Source organism: Manis javanica, chromosome 4 (genome assembly GCF_040802235.1).
Source record: "Manis javanica isolate MJ-LG chromosome 4, MJ_LKY, whole genome shotgun sequence".
Classification (NCBI taxonomy): Eukaryota; Metazoa; Chordata; class Mammalia; order Pholidota; family Manidae; genus Manis; species Manis javanica.
Genome location: NC_133159.1, coordinates 2213679 through 2232548, shown reverse-complemented (window position 1 = coordinate 2232548; position 18870 = coordinate 2213679). Strand labels below are relative to the sequence as shown.

Here is an 18870-nt window from a genome sequence, read left to right as displayed (position 1 = left end):
GAAGAAGCTAACAGATTTTAGGCTGCATATAAATTAGAGAAAATTATTGATCGATTTCCTTCTGTGGAATAAGCCGTAATGCCATAAGCACCTTAACTATGCCCAGTAGAGGGTTGTACTGTATGCCCCTTCGGGTGTTTTCCCCTTTGAGAGGGTATCTCCACCCGCCCACAAGGCTATTTTGCTTTTCAAATAAGTAAAAGGCAGCAGTTTCTTTGTAGATTTGCAGCTTTAAGTTCACATTGGCTTTGGTAATTTTGCGTTCCCGTTTTGAAGCCACAATATACGACTTTTTTCCTTACACAAATATGTATTAACTAAAGCAGGCCGTTAGGCTTAAACAGCAAAAGCCCTCTAAATGTTCGCTCTTCTTTGGTAGGTGGGGTGCAGTGGCCAGCCAGGTGCTGCCGCGGGCCCGCAGCCGGCCCTGCGGAGGCGCAGCCCCGAGCCAAGCCCCAGCCCGGCGGCCGCCGCGCGCGGAGAAGAGCCCGGCGCTCCAGCCGGGGGCTCGTCCGTGCCTCTGACCAGCTGGACCGGCCCTGAAACCGCCACCGCGCCTGTGTGCGGTCAGGTGGGCCCGCAGCCGCCTGCCTGGCTCTGCTCCCCCGCGGGCGGGCCCCGGGCCTTGGGGCCGCCCCCATCGCCCCGGGTCACCCCACCCCACCACGGTCCGGAAGCCGGACTCAGCTTGCGGGTCGCCGACTCCGCGCACCTGGCGGACTCGCAGGGGACCCCGCGAGGCAGGTGGGGCCCGCCTGTGACCCCCGGGTCCCGATGGAACCGATCCGCCGAGGTGCAGACGGGGCGGTCTGGGGGAGGGGACGGGGGCGGGGGCGGGAGCCGGGCTGGGATGGGGACGCGGGCCGGGCCGGGGACCGGAGTGGGGACCGTGCGCAGCCGACAGACCGCGGTCGGCAGAGCTACAGGAGGGTGGGGCGGGTCTGGGCACGGCCAGGGGCCTAGTGCCCTGCGTGCCCCCGCTGCGCCGGGGTCTCTGGAAGGCCAGGGCTTCGGCGGGCGATGCTGTCCCCGGGAGGCCACCAGCCGGGGAAGAAGTGGGCGGGGGCTCAGACTCGGGTCCTCGCAGTGGCCTTTGGCCGGCTGCAGCCCGAGCGTCGCCGGCCACAAGGGGGACATGGGAGAAGGGGCCCCCCAGGCACACCCCTTTCTAAACCCCACTGCACGCCAGGGCGGGGAGGGGGTGGCCCAGGCCCCGGCCCTCCCCCAGTGCGCTGAGAGGCCCCGCCGCACCGGCTCCCTTCCATCGGCTCACTGCGGCTCGCCCCGCCCCTGCCCGGGACGGCCTTCGCTGCAGGTTCCCGGAAGGGCCGGGGTTCCCCCAGAGCCGACTCGGGCACTTACGTGGCCCGGCACCCTGGGAGCCGCACAACCTGCAGCTTTGAGCAGAGGGGCCACAGGGGTGGGCGGGGGGCTGCAGAAGTGAACAAGCCGCAGGTGGCCCTGCCCTCTGCTTCGGGAGGCGAGCTCCTTTTCTCGGGTGACACGGGAGAGCTGATACGGGCTGCCCTGGGGCAGGGCCCATCTTCCCACGGGAGGCCCTGTACAAGCTGTCCTGCTGCAGGTGGGGAAGACCACCTGGGCACCAAGGCTGAGGCTGCTTCGTTCTGTGATCCCAGCAGCCTCTGCTCCCCACTCCCAGCTGTGTCTCCCCAGCTCTGAGCAGCGTCCACTCCCCCTGGGTTCCCCTCTCAGTTCTACAGCCAGAGGCCCTGCCCAGAGGTGAGCTCCTGCAGCCACGGGCTCACCTGGTGTGTTTCTGGCCTCATACGGACAACTGGCTCCCGTTTCCCGGGTCCGGTGTCTTGAACACTGGTATTTCCCGTATTTCGCTGATCTGTTTTTGTTGTGGAGACTGGAGGATAAATGCCATTCCTCTTCCCGAATCTTGATCAAAAGCAGAGTCTCCACTGACCTTTTAATGCAGGAAAATCTACAAATGCAATTCACCCCATTAATAGATTAAAAGAGTAAAAAAAAGCCCTGTGGTCAACTCTATAGATGGAGAGAAACATCTTGATGAAATTCAACCATGAAGAACCTGTTAATAAACCAGAAATAGAAGGAAATCTTTCACATCTAACACTATGTCTACCAAAGTAGTATTCTACATGAGAAAGCACTGGGAACGTTTTCTTTAAAATGAAGACTAAGACAAGGATATTCACTGCCATCGCCTATTTCGTATGGTTCTGAGTGTTCCAACCAACACGAGGCAAGTCAAACAGACGAACTGTTAAGACAGGTGATGTAAGATCATGATTCAAAAATCTGCATTTCTGTGCACCAGCAATACATGACCCCAACAGTAGCGATGACTACAAATCACTTACAAATAAACCCAACAAAAGACGTGCATGGCCTGGACTCAGAAGGAAATCTGAACTTCGTCAATGAACATTACGGACTTGGGTAAAGAGTGAGGTGTTCCTTGTTCTGCTAGTTCTTCGGTTTGGGCTCATACAAGAAAACCAACATCCCAACAGCATTTTTCGTGGTATGTGGCTAAGTCGGTTCTGAATTTCATACGAAAGAGCACCCCGTGCAGGAGACAGGAGGAGGAGAGGGAGAAAGGAAGAGGGGCCACCAGGGACTCTGCCTCGCTTGGAAGCGGACCCCACATATGTGGATTCTTGATCAGGGCAGGGATCTATGGTCCGCAAAAAAGCGACCTATCCACACCAGAAACCAAATGTTACCAGGAATGGGTCCTTGGCCTCGCTGAGAGAATTCAAGAATGGATGCCGAAAGCTGTCGAGCATTCAGAGTTTATTTGGAGATAAACTTGGGACTTGGGAAAAGACAAGAGTACATACCCAGGAGCTGAGCAGTGGGCAGACCCAGTCCCAGTGGGGGTCACGCCAAGGGAACAATGGGGAGCCTTTTTTCAATATGAAGGGAAATGACTATTCATTAAGTGGGGTTAGGTTTCAGCGGGAACAGGTGGGGTCCTCCCGGAGTTCAGGCTTGCTCCACATCCAGCGGAGGAGGTTTTTGGCTGTATTATTATCTCCTCGGAATTGTCCCAGCCCAGGGAGGCATGAATTTTACTGTTATTGGCTGTACTATGTATTTGGAGGTGATGTCAGAGTCAACCTCTCCATTCTGGAATCTCCAGCTGGCGCTCGTCTATTATCTAGGCCCTGACTCCCCGTCCCCACGGGAACAGCTTGCACAGAGTGTGCAGAATGTTAGCAGGCGTTCCTCCGAAGTCCCGCTTCCTCTCCCTGCTAATGTCCCGCTGTCCGCCTCCTCTAACACAAGTAGGATCCCCTGTCTCACATGAAATAGGAAACATCGCTTCCAGGTAACTTATAGATGTCCATGTTAAAAAGCAAACCTTTAAAACTTTAAAAAGGAAAACATATAAATGATTTTTTTTCTGTTCTTCAACTAAACATTTATTAAATGAGACACAAAAAAGACAACTATGAAAGATAGGTGGGTTATTTGACTCCATTAAAAGTATGAACTCACAGAGATCAAAGTATAGCAATAATGTTGTCATATCTCTGTACGTTGTCAGATGTAAGTACATTATTGGGGTGAGCACTTAATGAGGTAGGTAACTATCGAATCACTACGTTGCACACCCAAAACCAGTATTGTATATAACTATAATTCAGTTAAATAAATGAACAAATAAAATCATGGACATCTGTGCATCAAAAGCACCTTAAAGCAACAGGAAGCTGGGAAAGCCTATTTACAGCACAGAGCCTGCCTCCAGCAACATGGAATTCCCACATGAGTTCAGGAAGGGGCATGCAGCTCCCTAGCCTGGCTTTGAAAGTGAATGAAAATAGGTAAATAATTTCAGAATATGGGACATTAGCATTCTGTTGGCTCTGTGACAAATTATCATGAGTTCAGTGTCTTACAACAACAAAAATTATGACTTATAGTCCTGCATCAGAAGTCTGACCCGGTCCTTGGGCCACATCAAGGTGTCAGCAGCCTGCCTTCCTTCTAGAGGCTGGATGCAACACTCTGTTCCCCCAACTTTTCCAGTTTCTAGAGGTCACCCTTGTTCCTTAACTCACACTCTCCTTCCTCTGTGTTCAAAGCCAGCGATGCAAGGCTGGCTTTTCACTCCATCACCTCTCTGGTTGTGTGTCCTGATCGCTCTTCCACTTTGAAGGACCCTCAGGAGAGCATTCGGCCCCCTGGGATAATCTCCCCCATCTCAAGATCGCTGATTATCAATCTTAATTCCATCTGCAATTTTAATTCCCCTTGACCATAAAATCCAATGTATCCACAGACTTGGGATGAAGACATGAATATCTTTGGGGCCATTATTCTGCCCCCATACATACCAGAGCAATATATACCTAATGTCTACATCATATTTCAAGAAGGTACCCACAACCTGGAACATATTTGGAAAAAGTTCAACAGAAATTAATGAGGGAGATACCAGAGAAAAATAACAATACTGGAATTTCAGCATTTATTTTACATAAAAACCATTTTTACTAAAATTAATTCACAATTCATAGGATAAAAATATCAAGGCAACTTAATATCCAATGCATTTAAAATATAATTTGTAAACATTATAAAATATTAAATGAACCATAAATTCATAAAGGTAAAGACTATAATTATTCAGTTAGCAGATAAAACTACTAGCAGATAAAATTTATAAAAATAAAATGTTACAAAGTAATGAACTAAACAATATACAAGTGGAAAAAGCAATTAATAATAAACACTTTGAAATGAAACAATTTCTTATTTAGAATACAGTCCTAAAAGACAAATTCTATCAATGCGTCATCTCTGAGTCATGGTGTATTTTTGTGACAATTGTACTAGTGGCCAAAAATGCCCTTTTTCATCACTAATGATGGGGCAATGATAATTCAGAGGAGACACTTTGAACATCTTGGAGTCTGAGCATGGACTGTCATCATTTTTAATGATAATGAGATGTGTTTTCTGTTTCACAGCAAGTATTTCTATTGTGTCCCGGGCTTCATGTTATCATGAGGCCCTGGAGATTCCATTACTGAGTTACTGCATCACTTTCAAAACCATCCTGTTCATTCTCCACTTGATCAAAAAGTCTTTGACCTAGAATAAGGATTATTCTTGCAACAGGATCTGTGCTTTGTTGGTTCACACTTTCTTCTCTTGAGGATTAGGCAGGTATACAAGAACTCTTTCCAAACAAGTGCATGGCACTTTATTAGATCAGCAATGCTGATTCAGTTCATAACTTAAATTTTCAGAATTTTTAAAAATGCCTAAACAATAGGAAAAACCACTGGAAATTATCCAGGTGCCTTCCGTATTTCTGCTCCTTTCTCTTATTGATTTGGTGTTGTCTTTCCTCATGGTCACAAGATGACTGCTATAGCACCAAGCATCACATTCTACACTCTGGTGACCTGAGCCAAACAAAGGTAGGTAAGAGATAAAAGGCTTTCTCTTCTTCACATGCCTCTCTTTTCTCAGGAGAAAAATTTCCCAGCAGATGTCCACTTTTATCTTATTGGCCAGGTCAATCATAGTCTATCCTTAAAATAATTGTTGGCAAAGAATATTTGCATGACAAACCCTGATTCTTCCTGTGATGTAGGGCAAACACCACCTAAACAAAGCCTCCCGGGAGCAAGGAGAAGGGTGCAGCGGGCTGCAGTTCAGGCAGCCAGCAGTGTCTGTGCCAGACTGTCATGAGGCAGGTGGGTGAGGTGTGCGAGGGCAGAATTAGCACCAGTGGGGTGAGTGAAGGGAGACAGATCCGGGTTTGTCACACAGAATGAGCTTCCCAACAGAGCTGCTTTGGGGGAGGAGGGGGGGTGTTCGTCTGTCCCAGGTGGAGCTCAGCTAGGGTGGGAATTGTCAATTTGTCTACTTCAGATGAAGTAGAGATGCTTCGGTCGGAGTAGCAGCTAAAGAGGATTCAAGTCTGGGGTTCATTCCAGCCCAAGGACTGTGGTTCTAAAGAAATCCCCCTCAGCATCCTTGGAAACTTCTATTACAAGTTCACACTTATTTGCTTCCTTCTTGATCTGGCCATGGGTCCTGGAAGCAGAACACAGCCCCACCTGAGAGCATGCTCAGCGATGTGCCCCCCTTAGTCCCTGTCCGTGAGCGCATGGTGACCTCTCTATGCCCAGGAAGCTTCTGCTGTGCTTGAGGGATTGCATTCTGTCCATCGTTCCCTTCCCTCTGCTGTGAGAGCACAGCTTGTACCAGATCGGGGCGTTCCTCCAGCCAGGGTCCCGGAGGGTGAGGACGTGGGATGCGGATTCAGGATCCACCTGCAGTCTGTAGCCAGTGCCAGGGTGACCAGCAATTGATTTGCAAAGTGAACGACTGTAGACCCATATTACTGGATAGCCACTGGGCGTTTGGAGGTGCTTTTTAGCCAACCATAAAAGCTGACCCATACAGTGTCACAAATTCATCTTGGACGCATAAGTTGGGCTCCAGAAAAACAAAATACTTGGACAAAATGCTTGGATACTATCCAGGGAGACTTTAGCTCCCCCTGGCTTTGCAAGATAGTGAATTCAGCCTTGCTCTTCAGGAAGAATGTATCAACTTTTGGTTGTCTTTGTAGATAGACCACCTGTGAATGTATCCCTAAATAATAGAATCTTGAGTTTGACATGTTTTAAGCCGTGGAAATGAAGTCATACTATGTGTAGTCTTCTGTGGTGTGTCTTTTCGCTCTGCCTCACAATACTGATCATTACTGGTTCTGTTGAGTGTAGCTTAGCAGTCACTCTCGGTGTGCTCATCCCTTTCCAGAAATGTCTCACAATTTACTTACCCATTCTCCTGCTGATGGACACCTGGGTTGTTTCCAGTGTTGGACACTATAAAACTTATAGTATAAGATTCTTATACTTGTCAAGATGGCATATAACAGCATGAGCTTTTGGACTCTTCTCCAAAAATCTACTCCAGAGAAGCTAAGCAAACAAGAAGATCCCAGGAGCTAAGAGCTAGCGTGCTGTGTATGTTTACACAGTCTTCCAGGAAGCCTCTGGGGAAGAGGACAGTTCTTTTGAACTGGGATGTGTGTGGCCCCGGCAGGATGCTAAGCAGCTGCAGCTGACTCCGGAAACACAGGCTAGAAGAAGGCTTGAAGTTCTGCTTTCACGGCTCCCAGAACTGCCTTGGGACAGTCACTGCTCGCACTCCACAGGTGGAGCTGGTCACAGCAGCAACAAATACAAAAATCTATAGTGAGTCTGGGGAAGGGAAATCCCGGGGCAAAATACCTCTAAAGACTGAAATCAGTCAAAGGGAGAAATAAAGTTTAAAATCCGTTTATTGCTTACAAACTGCAGTCTGGGGTCGTCTCTCTCTTTCCCGCTCCAGCAGAAGCAAAAACCGGCCCCCCCTTGCCTCTCAGTACAAGTACAGATAAGCCCCCCTGTGCCCAGGTAATTACCCACTGATACAGAGATGAACTTCTCTCCACCCCTTGAGGAATGATGCAAACGCACTAAAGCCATACTTCTTAACACCTCTGAACGCCTATTGATATGCAGATGTACTAAAGCCAGGCGAGATATTCTGGAAATATTACAGTTTTACCCACATCTATCTTTCCTCTTTATGGTGCCTCGAGGGTGAGGGGGGATTCAGGGCAGCTGAAGAGCCCTGCTGGAAATGACATGATCCATTCAGTTTACTGATAATGCTAGAAACAGACGATCCACAACGGCTCCCCTTACAGGGATGAACCGCACAGGCGAAACAGGAGGTTCAGCGGGAAGGCAGGCACGCAGGAGCCCATACTGCGCATGTATATGAAATGCAAAGCTCAGCAAAGTTCAGCAAAGTTCATCTGCGGTGTTTGAGCATCAAGAAAGTGATTTCCCCCTGAGGCACGAGGGGGCTTTAGGGGACACGGTAAAAACCCGTTTCTTGTTCTGTGTAATGGCTACACGGATGTGTTCAGTTTGGGCAAAATGCTCTTATGATAAGTTCATCTTGTGAAAATTGATTAAGAGAAGCCTCCCTGACATGGCCTTGGGAGGCCTGCAGGGGCATCCTCACGCCCACCCTTCCTGGCCAATTGCAGACCCACAGGAAGGAAGAGGACACTTTGCAATTCTACTATTTTGGCTCCTTTATCACCCAGTAGGAGAAAGGAAGAGTTTCTGTCACCCCAGCAACAGCCCAGCCAGAAAGAGAGACTGTTACAACTCAGCCAATGAGCAGCCATGACACATGGGAAACCCACCCACCAACTCCCCTTTTCTCTATAAAGGAACCCGGCTATGGCCTTCCTCGGATGCGTCTGTTCTTGGTACTGCGTATTCTTGCTTGTGATTCTCTCCTGTTGCGGAATAAGCCCATTTTGTTGGTAAAATAGCGGACAGCTTCACTTTTAAAGTTAGCCTTAAAAAGTCATTTACTATATTAGCAAAAAATGGGTTCCTCTCCTTTGTCGTGGGGCTTGCCTTTGGTTCTGCTGTAGCTTGCGCGTCCTGAATTCCAACCCTCTCCTGGTCCCCAATAAACCTGTTAATGAAAACAGGCGCTGAGAACTGGGGCAGCTGCCCTGAGCATTCATGGCCCACCCTCCTTCAAACGTCCTGGCTGGTGGACCTTAACCCAGGAAGATGAGCCCATCCCAAGCGGCTTCCCAACCTCGCCTGCACAACAGAAACCCCTGCAGCCTCAACTACTGGGCCAGAATCTCTAGACCAGGGAGGGACTGGGCATCAGGTGCTTCCAATCTGGTGATTCCAGTAGAACAATTTATTTGTAATAGGAAAAAAAAAAATGCACAGGACGGTTGACAACCAACAGAGATTTAGTCCAGGACTACTGTGACAGAAAGAGGGTGAACCCAGCTCTGAATATAAGACGGCTGGGAGCTGAGGGGTTATAGCCCTAGGGCAGGGACAGGGAACCAGTAGATGGAAAATTACAAAGGGGTACTTGATTAGATACTGAGGGGGTAGCAGCATATGCCACCCCAAAATGTGCCCTGGGTCAGGACACCACCCCAAAATATGCCTCTTTGGCATACAGCATACCCGGTTTTATTGCACTTTCTTACATATATTTGTTTTTGTATTTGTTACGGTGTCTGTGATCAGGGATGACCACTTGCTGAGAACTCAGATGACGGCTAGAACTTCATAGCAAGTTTTTTAATTAGGGTACATACAATTTCTTAGACATAATTGCACAATAAAGTATAATGTAAACATAACTTTCATATGCATTGAGAAATCAGAAATTTCGTTTGACTGGCTTTGTGATAGTCACTTAGTTGCAGTGGTCTGGAACTGAACCAGTTATCTCCAAGATGCCTGGTGAAGGGCGAAGTAAAGTTACACTCATGTCACACTTGGGTCAAGGCGCCTAGCGGGACACATGTGGGTTGCCAACCGAATCTGTGCCGCCCGGGTTGCACCTGAGACCCCAAGAACACGCTCTTGTGGATTCCAGTCCGGCCTGTTTTCTCGGCGGACGGCGCGCACCGAGGACTTCCAGCTGAAGGACCCCGAAAGTCAGCGGGCGGCAGGACATGCCGTCTCTGAACTCCCCTAACCGGCCTCCGCGCGCGTCCTGCCCAGCACTCGGTCGCAGAGCCCCCTTCCCGGAATCGGGGAGGAGGACGGTGGCGCCAGCCCGGCCATCTCTGGCAGGGACCGTCACGCTGCCACCCGTTCGCTTCCCCACAGGCCGGAGGGGACCCCTTCCCAGTCGGTGGCCTCGAGCGCGGAGGTCTCAGCCGCCGGGGAGCGGCCCACGTCCCGTGGGCGTCCGCTAGGGCGCAGGAGGTGGTCTCATCGTGACCAGGGTCCCGGCCAGGGCCTCAGAAGGGCAGGGGACAGCTGTGCCTCCCCAGCGGTCTCGGGCCGGGAGCACCGGCCGGGGCAGGAGCACGCAAGGGTGCCGGTCGCCGCAGCAGCCGGCCCGCCTCTCCGTGGCGCGCGCGGGAGCCCTCCAGCGTCCCGGCCTGCTCTCTACGGCCTCTTCCGCCCCGCGCCGGAAATGACGCTCGCCACGCCCCGGAAGTGCCCCTGGAGCGGCCGCGGGAGCCTCGGCGCGATGGCTGCGGCGGCAGCTGTGCCCGAGGCGTGGCCCGAGCTGGAGCTGGCCGAGCGCGAGCGGCGGCGCGAGCTGCTGCTGACGGGGCCCGGGCTGGAGGAGCGGGTGCGGGCGGCGGGAGGGCGGCTGCCGCCGCGGCTCTTCACGCTTCCGCTGCTGCACTACCTGGAGGTGAGCGGCTGCGGGAGCCTGCGGGAGCCGGGGCCGGGCCTGGCGCAGGGCCTCCCGCAGCTGCACAGCCTGGTGCTGCGGCGCAACGCGCTGGGGCCCGGCCTGCGCCCTGAGCTCGGCCCGCTGCCGGCGCTGCGCGTGCTCGACCTGTCGGGCAACGCGCTGGAGGCCCTGCCGCCGGGCCAGGGCCTGGGCCCCGCCGAGCCGCCGGCCCTCCCGCAGCTGCAGAGCCTCAACCTCAGCGGCAATCGGCTGCGCGAGCTGCCCGCTGACCTGGCGCTCTGCGCCCCGCGCCTGCAGAGCCTCAACCTCACTGCCAACTGCCTGGACTCCTTCCCGGCCGAGCTCTTCCGCCCCGGCGCGCTGCCCCTGCTCAGCGAACTGGCGGCCGCCGACAACTGCCTCCGAGAGCTCAGCCCAGACATCGCCCACCTGGCCTCGCTAAAGGTCAGCGGGGTGCCGGGCGCGGGCGGGGCGGGGCGGGAGCCGGGCACGCTTCCACCGAGCCGTCTCGGTGTCCGAGGCCCGGCGCGCCGGGGCCGGGAAGAAACCAGCTTCGATGCCAGCGCCTGTGGGAGGCCGCCCCCACCCCCAGAGACCCTCCCACTCACCAGCCCTACACCCTCGGGTGCTTCTGTCAACTCGCCCCGCGTTTGTAACAAACTGCTTTGCAATTTTTAGCAAACTCGGCTCTCCAAGGGTGGAAACCGGTCAACAGCAGGACCCATGTTTAAATTTTTGTGTCTCTGAATATTGAGTAAATGACTGAAGGAGCCATGTGTGTGGGGCCACCCAGACAAGGCATGAAAGTGTCAAGTAATGAGTACGCGTCGCGCCGTGTGATTTCATACGTGGTTTATTTCTTTTTTTGACCCTAACAGCCTTCTAAAGGTAGAGGTGGTTGTTCCTGTTTTACGGAAGGTAGGAAAGTGTTGCCCAGAGGAAGCACGTATTGTGGGTTTCTCCTAGGTGGCCTTGTCTGGGTTCCCCAGGCCCAGCGTGATGCTTGGCTCATCACAGGTGTCCATCAAATCTAGTAAGAGCCATGGCCTCAGTCCAGTGCAGAGGCTTCCAACGGTGTCTCCCTGTGGGGTCCCTTTCCATTTCATCCTATTTATGGAGACTTTCTTAAACAATAAACGTGTGTCCATACAGCAATTGATATATTTGCAGATTAAGATGTTGCCAACTCATCTTACAAAGGTGTCTGTATCTGTGTAAAGATAAGTCAGTGTAAGCGTGCGTGTGTGTACTCGTGTGTGCATGTAGTTAGAAATAGACCACTCTGCGGAATACAGTGCTGGCTGGCGTTTCCTGGAAGGGGCTGTGGGGATGACTCCCTGGGACACCGTGCTCATCCAGGCCTGTGGGCTTCCCTGTATGGCTGACCCGTGACATACAAGACTTTCTGCTCTGTATTCCCATCCGTTAGATTGCCTGGTTTCCCAGAAGGTGGACGTACCCAATGTGTAGCTTAATACAGTGTCGCTGTTCCAGTTCTCAAGTCCGTGATGTTGGCCCAGTGTTCGGGTGGGTTTTTCTGGTTCCGTGGTACTGCCTGGGGGGCGCAGTAGTCTGTAGCGCCCAAACCCCCTCAGTCAGTCAAAGAGCTCATCTCATCAGCGCATCTCCCGCCCCACCTGGTCCACTGCATTCACATCTTTAGATTTCCATCCGCGCTCTCACACGAGAAGGCCGGCTTTTTGAAGGGTCATGAGTGAGCTGTGTGGAATCCCTTTTGGACTTCAGTGTCATCTGGGGCCTGTTCTAAAATGCCATGAGGAGCGGCTGCTGGAACGGTACACACTGGGCTCTGGGAACAGGCTGTCCTTGTCCTTCCTCGTGCTCGGAAGGCAGCTGAATGGAGGGACCACGGAGGCGGCTCGGACCCTGGAAGTGTGGTTTCTGCTGGGCATCTGGGAGTGGTGCCGTGGCTCAGCACCTGTCCCCTCGCCTGGCAGGAAATTGAGAGGACAGCCAGAGCACCACATGAGGGGTGGTAGTGCTTGTGTGACTCACCGTGGCTGCAGTGCTGGCCAAAACCTGTGGCTTAAAATAGCCACAGTCATTTATTTGCTAACAGTTCCCCGTCCTGGGCTGGCCAGCCGCACAGGCTGCTGGTCTTGCTGTTGGTCCCTCGGGAGGCTGTGTTCGTCTGGCCGTGGGCTCTGGGCTGGGTCTGCTGGGAGCCGGGGCGGCTGGGTGGCTGTCTCTCCCCGTCGTCTTGGATCTCTCCCTCCCAGCAGCATGGTCTGACTTATGCCGCCAGGCCTACTTAAGGAGTACACATGGGTCCAGTACCTATGGTCACACTTACCCTGTTGGGTAAGTAGTAAAATCCAGCCTGGGTTCATGGGGAGGTGTCACAGGATGAGAACGCCTGGCAGCACCAGTCCACGGGTCCCCAGAGTAACAGCCCACAGCCTCTGCTCCCCTGCCTAGCCCCAGAGTGGGAGATGCAGGTGCTTGCGCCTTGGTGACCCTCCCCCAGGGAATGGCACTGGGGGCCCAGCCTCATAGCTTGGAAGGCCTGACTCTCTGCCCACTCCAGCCGCCTGGGACAAGGCTGAGGATACGGCCTTGTTTCACCGTCTTTACCTCCCAGTTAGGTGACTGCCTGCAGGGGGTGGACCTGGCTTCATCGCCACCCTGGCCTCTGAGCCATTCAGCATGACTGCCCTGGGAGCCCTGAGGGTCAGGACCAGCTTGTACTGGGCTCTTTTACCTGTCGGATGCAACTGCCAGGCTGTGGGGCACCAGGGTGGGTGGCCCCCTCCTGTCCTGTCTGCCCTCATTTTAAGTGACTGTGACCTTGACCCTTGGTGCTGCCACTGGGGCTGCCGTGGGGACTGGGGTAGGGATGGGTGGGACATATTCCCCAAGCCTCTGAAATGGTCCCAGGCACACGTCAACTCGCTGCAGACGGTGCCATCCAGTGCTTCTGCCAGCGCCTGTGGGGCCCCCAGGGGGATGCCCCAGGCAGGTTCCAGAGGAATGAACCTTCCAGCAGTGGGAGGCTGAAGCGAGAACAGACCTTCCCTCAGTCTGTGTCTTCCTAGTTGCCATGGGAATGGCAGCTCTCAGGCACACCGGCCTGGTCGCCGTTTGCTGGAAGGAAGATGGGTCTGTACATGCCTCCAGAAGTGGAGTGCTGGTGTGGGGTTCTCTCGCCCAGCCGTTGGGGTCCCTTCCCAGCCACATGGCCCACCTGGCCGGTGCCGGTCTTACCATTACCGCAGGCAGGGAGGGAGTGGGTGTCTGTGTGGCAGCTCTAGGGCACCGGGTAGGTGCCTGGAGGCTGCTCTCTGCAGGGAGCTAAGCAGCTTCATCGATTCTGTGTTTTCACTCTCTGGGGGCTGGAGCATGTGACACCAGGTGTGCAAAGTCCGGTCAGCAACGATAGAAAGTTCTTCCACGTGAGCCTCTTCATGGTGCAGACTGGGGTGGCCCTGTCCCCTTCCCCCAGTTCTTAACGAAGGGCGAGCCCTGGTCAGGGTTCGAGCCAGTTCCTGCGCCTCCGCCCCCAGGGAGTGAGAGAGCATGGGGGCACTATTGCTGACAACCGTGCATTTCAGCATGAAGAGCCCTGCTGTCAGCTCTCACTGTCTTCTTCATCTTTGATCGTTTCATCTAAAACAGCCTGCATCTTGAAGAGCCGGTTTGTGGGGAACGTGTCTCACGCCGAGTGCTTGCCTGTGACCAAGCGTTCCCCTGGCTCCGCAGCGTCCCTCCTCTCACCTGTCATCGGAGGTGTTGCTAGGATTTCTACCCCGAGGAGACGTAGTTAGGCAGGAAGGGTGAGGCAGGTATCTCAGAGGTTCTTGGTAGTCCTGGCTGGCTCCTTCCCCAGAGGAGCACTTCGGCCGCTGGGGCACGCTGGGTGCAGACCTGGGAGAGCGCGGGGAAGACAGGGCCCACGGCGCCTCCCTGACCCTGCGGTCTGGGGACTGATGGGATCTTGATCTCTTCCAGACACTGGACCTCTCCAACAATCGGCTGAGCGAGATCCCGGCAGAGCTTGCCGACTGCCCCAAGCTCAAGGAGATCAACTTCCGGGGCAACAAGCTGAAGGACAGGCGCCTGGAGAAGATGGTCAGCGGCTGCCAGACACGGTCCATCCTGGAGTACCTGCGCGTTGGCGGTCGTGGCTGCAGCAGGGGCAGGGCCAGGGCCGAAGGCCCTGAGAAGGATGAAGGCCGGAGGAAGAGGCGCGGGAGGAGGAGGGAGGGCGGCGAGGGCCAGGAGGCAGCGGTGGACGAGGCCAGCCGGCTGCTGCTCCAGGTCCTGCACGTCACCGAGAACCCAGCCCCGCTGACAGTGCAGGTGACGCCCGCAGTCAGGGACGTGCGGCCCTTCATTGTGGGCACTGTAGTCAGGGGCATGGACCTGCAGACCGGGAACGCGCTCAGGCGCTTCCTCGCCTCCCAGGTGGGTGCCCACAGCCAGCAGGTCCCCGTGGCACGGGGTGGTGGACCTGGGGTCGGGGGAGAGGCCGTGTGGCTGGGTCACCTGGGCCTGGCTTCTGTGTGCCTCGGTACGCACACCTGGGGAACAGGAATGCGGTGGGACTGGGCCAGGCAGTGTGTGTACCCTGCGTGGGCTGGCCCGGCTGGCGAGGCAGTCGCCCTGGGCCTCCGTCTCAGGGCATCAGGCTGAGTGTGCCTCCAGCAGATGGCAGCTCCACAGGGCCAGGCGCCACCTGCTCTGCGTGCAGGACTCTTAATGGTTGGCCTTTCCGAAGGTGGCTTTGGTGTGATGGAAGGTCAGTGTTCCTCAAGTTCCTGGTGCCTGTGGATCTCCCGACTTAGTGATAAATTACCATTTAGTTTCACAGAGACAGAATTAAAGTCGCCAACTCGCCAGTGTCTCCTTATATGAATTGTCCAGTTTTTGTTGAGGTTTTAGCTAGAAAAACTGCCTAATTTGTTATTTTGCTGTGCAATCTGCCCAGCTTTTAAAATGCACACCTTTGATGTGAGAAGTCCCATGTAACCCTGCAGGGACAGAGGCACTTTCCGCAAGTTCCTGTATTGTCGCCTAGGGTTCTCCTGCTTTCGGGGAGGAGCGAGAGGCACGCCAGCCAGAGGTTTACAACTCAAAGATCAGTTTTTCAGAAGAAAAGCATTTCCCTTTTTAAGTCATAGTTTTGTTTATTTGGTCATAAATTTTAGTTAGGATTAGTTCTGTGAAGGCTCAGTGTGTTCCAGAGGGAGAGGAGACATTCTGCTGATAAAGTAGCTTCTGCTGATGGTTCTGCAGAATAAACCTTTGGCAGGGGAGGCAGAGGACAAAGGCCTTCATGCTGGTGATGGGGAGGGGCTCCGGCGGGTGCCCAGGCGGCTCTCAGGCCCTGAGCTCTGCCACCTTTGATCTCACCCGCAGACAAAGCTCCACGAGGACCTCTGTGAGAAGCGAACGGCAGCCACCATTGCGACCCACGACCTCCGAGCCGTCCGCGGGCCGCTGCTTTATGCCACTCGCCCACCGCAGGACCTCAAGGTGACACCAGGCATCACTTCCTCTGTTTGCAAGTAGACGTGTTCCTTTTGTGTTTTTAAAATATGCACATGCCAGCAACTGCATCGGATCATTTAAGGGAGAGAGTACCTCTGCTCCAGGGGAGTGCATGAAACATAAAACAGGCTGTGTTCACATAACTTCTAAAAGGAAACTACTCGATATAGTAATTTGATAGTGGTTTCTTGGATTTTCTCACTGACTTTTAGCCAGAATTGTGGTTTATATCCCAGTTGCCAAACTCCAGTCTTTAGGGACCAGTGAGTTGCTCCACTGTGGAGCTGCCCTAGCCTGTTGCTGTGTGGTGCTGCAAGGACCCCGGCGGGGGAGGGTTCCTGGCAGCTGCCGTGTGTGGCCCAGCTGAGCCACACGCCTCTCCTGACCAGCTTTGCCGGCTGGTGTGTCTCCTGCCTGACTTTCTAGGACCTGCATACCTAGGGAGCATCGTTGTGTCAGGCAGGCTGAAGGTTAAGCTCAGATCCAAAAGCACTTGAGTGTGGGCAGTCAGTCCCGAGGTGACCTGTGAAAGGTGTGAGGCATTCGCCTGAGGCGTGAGGGGCCGGCGACTTGGCCGTGCGCAGACGCCTCGCTGTTGCAGAGACTCAGGAAGACTAGGGCCCATCGAAGCCGAAAGCCAGGAACAGTGAAAGGGCAGGTGCTTTGTGGCTGTGCATCTTCCCACAAACTGACTGAGGTCCCCACCCCTCAGGTTGTCCCCTTGGGGCGCAGAGAAGTCAGGGCCAAGGACCTGGTGCGGCAGCTGCAGCTGGAGGCGGAGGAACACAGGAAGCAGAAGAGGCGGCAAAACGTGTCAGGCCTGCACAGGTCAGATGGCCCCGGGGCGCGCAGCACAGGGCCCAGAGATTCAAGGCCGAGGGCGGACTCAGGGTGCTCCAGGCCTGCAGGTGCCGCACAGAGGGTCCCAGCAGAGCCCGCCTTCCCTTCTGTTGACTTAGGCCATTAGGAGTCTAAAGCCACGAGCTTGAAAACTCCTCCTTACAGGTGGAAAAGAAAGAGAAGGCGTCTCCCCTCTTGATTCACTCTGTTGTTAGGGGTAAAGGCAAGGGTGTCAGACCAGGGTGCTGCCTGCAGGCCTGAGCTCGGACAGAGGATGCAGACACTGCTGCAGAGAGGAGCACACTGAGGGTGCGGGCTTTGTGCACCTCACAGGAGGGCCTGGGATGCACGCCAGTGCACAGGCGGAGAGGGAACCCCCGGCAGCAAGGGCAGGCAGCCCTCAGCCACAGCCCTTGATCAGGGCCCTGGCTAGGATAGGCTGCCCCCCAGGGTTCACTGGGCCGGAAGCTGGTAGACACTCCTTATAAACACAGGCCTCAGGCTGTTTCCATCCCTTGGCTTGTTAAATGTGCCCTTGATCTTACATTGAACTTTGATGTGTCCAGTGCAAGCTTTTGGTATGTTTTGGGAGCTAAGCGACGACCTGTATTTCTCCCCACAGGTACCTCCACTTACTGGATGGGAAAGAAAACTACCCTTGCCTGGTGGACGCAGACGGCGATGTGATTTCCTTCCCACCAATAACAAACAGTGAGAAGACCAAGGTGAGGCAGTATCTGGAGGCATGTGAGGCTCTTTCGCAGGGAGAGCTAACAAAGTGTCTGCTCCGCCACGCGACAGGGGGTGCGGGCTTGGGCAGCTGCCCCTGAGCATGCTGCGTAGGGGCCCCGGTGTTGGAGGTGACAGCACCCTTTTTTTGGTGTTTCTCAGGGTACATTTTGCAATTGCTGATGTCTACTTTCGGTAACTTACTCTCTGAACTCTTCCCAAACTCTTTTTAAGATTAAGAAAACAACCTCAGATCTGTTTTTGGAGGTAACAAGTGCTACTAGCCTGCAAATCTGTAAGGAGGTCATGGACGCCCTGGTTCTGGTGAGTAGGCCACGTGGTCTAAGCCATGGGGAGCAGGTCACTTGCCCTGTGCTCTGCCACCCTTTGTGGCAGTCTTCCCAGAGCCGCTCCAGTCTGTAGGCTAAAGACATACTTGTCATTTGCAGAAAATGGCAGAAATCAACAAATACACCTTAGAAAATAAAGAGGAAGGCTCCCTCTCAGATACCGAAGCTGATGGCGTTTCTGGACAACTTTCAGATCCCAGAATGGATCCAAGCGCTGGGAGAGATGGCGGCGCCCCGCTGGTGGTGGAGCAGGTCCGGGTGGTGGACGAGGAGGGGCACCTGAAGGTGGTGTACCCGTCCAAGACAGACCTGGCCCCCGTGGCCGCCCATGTAACTGTGGTCCGCTGACGGGCCGCCGCGGTGGGCACCGCGGGCACACCTCCGGCCTGCGGTGCGCGCCCCTGCTCTGCAGGGGGTGTGTGTGCCGACAGTGCGCTGTTCACAGCTCCACCCCGGGGCTTTTTAAGATAGGTGCACCCTTGTTCAGCTTTCCGGACGACGCAGTGGTAAAGTGCTGCGGTTGTCCGTGCGTGAGTGCAGTGCCTTTACACCAGACTGACCGACCTCCGTGGAATCGCCTGAATGTCAGAATGTTCTGAGGTCATGTGGACACACAGCAAACAACTGTTCCCAAGGAAGAAACACACTGATTAGTTTGAATATTCAGTTCTTAACCGAGAAGCTAAATAACGTGCATTTTACTGAATTGCAGTTATTTTTCTATGACATAGCACCTTTTAAAGTCCTACTGTACCAGTTGTGCAGCTTAGGAACGTGGAGCAACATCGTTATTTGCCAGCTTGCCACAAATGATTTTATTAAAAAAAGGTTTTCAGTGTGGCCGTGGAGCTGGCAAGAACATTTTCCTTGGTGTTGCCTCAGCAGAGAGATCCCAGGCCCTCGGGAAGCAAGAGCACGCGCCGCGCTGGCCCAGAGGCGAGGGGGACCGTGAGCTTTAATCGAATGTGCCTCGGTGCCAGGGGGCCAGGCAGGTGTCAGGACCCTCATCTCCAGCAAATGTGCGGGTTTCCGTGGCCAGAGAGGCTTCCAGGAACGGGCAGGACAGGTCTGTCTGTAAGTTGTCAGCCACCGTCAGCTGGCTATGGGGTGGGTGGTGGCAGTGGCTAGAGAAGGCCTGAGGTTTTTGAAGCCAAAAACCATGGAGTGTGCCAAGAGCATGGTTGTCCAGCGTCCTGTGCTGTCAGTGTTT

At 54.1% G+C, this 18870-nt stretch overlaps 1 protein-coding gene across 1 annotated transcript; it reads left to right on the top strand.

Annotated features, from left to right (window-relative positions):
* The first annotated feature begins 9984 nt into the window (after window positions 1-9984).
* Window positions 9985-18500, top strand: LRRC47 (leucine rich repeat containing 47). The gene is made up of 7 exons (XM_036999789.2): window positions 9985-10674; window positions 14200-14655; window positions 15610-15726; window positions 16454-16569; window positions 17204-17306; window positions 17545-17634; window positions 17760-18500. The coding sequence occupies exons 1-7, from the start codon at window positions 10000-10002 to the stop codon at window positions 18006-18008; spliced, it is 1806 nt and encodes a 601-aa protein (XP_036855684.2). The 5' UTR covers window positions 9985-9999; the 3' UTR covers window positions 18009-18500.
* Window positions 18501-18870: the final 370 nt, after the last annotated feature.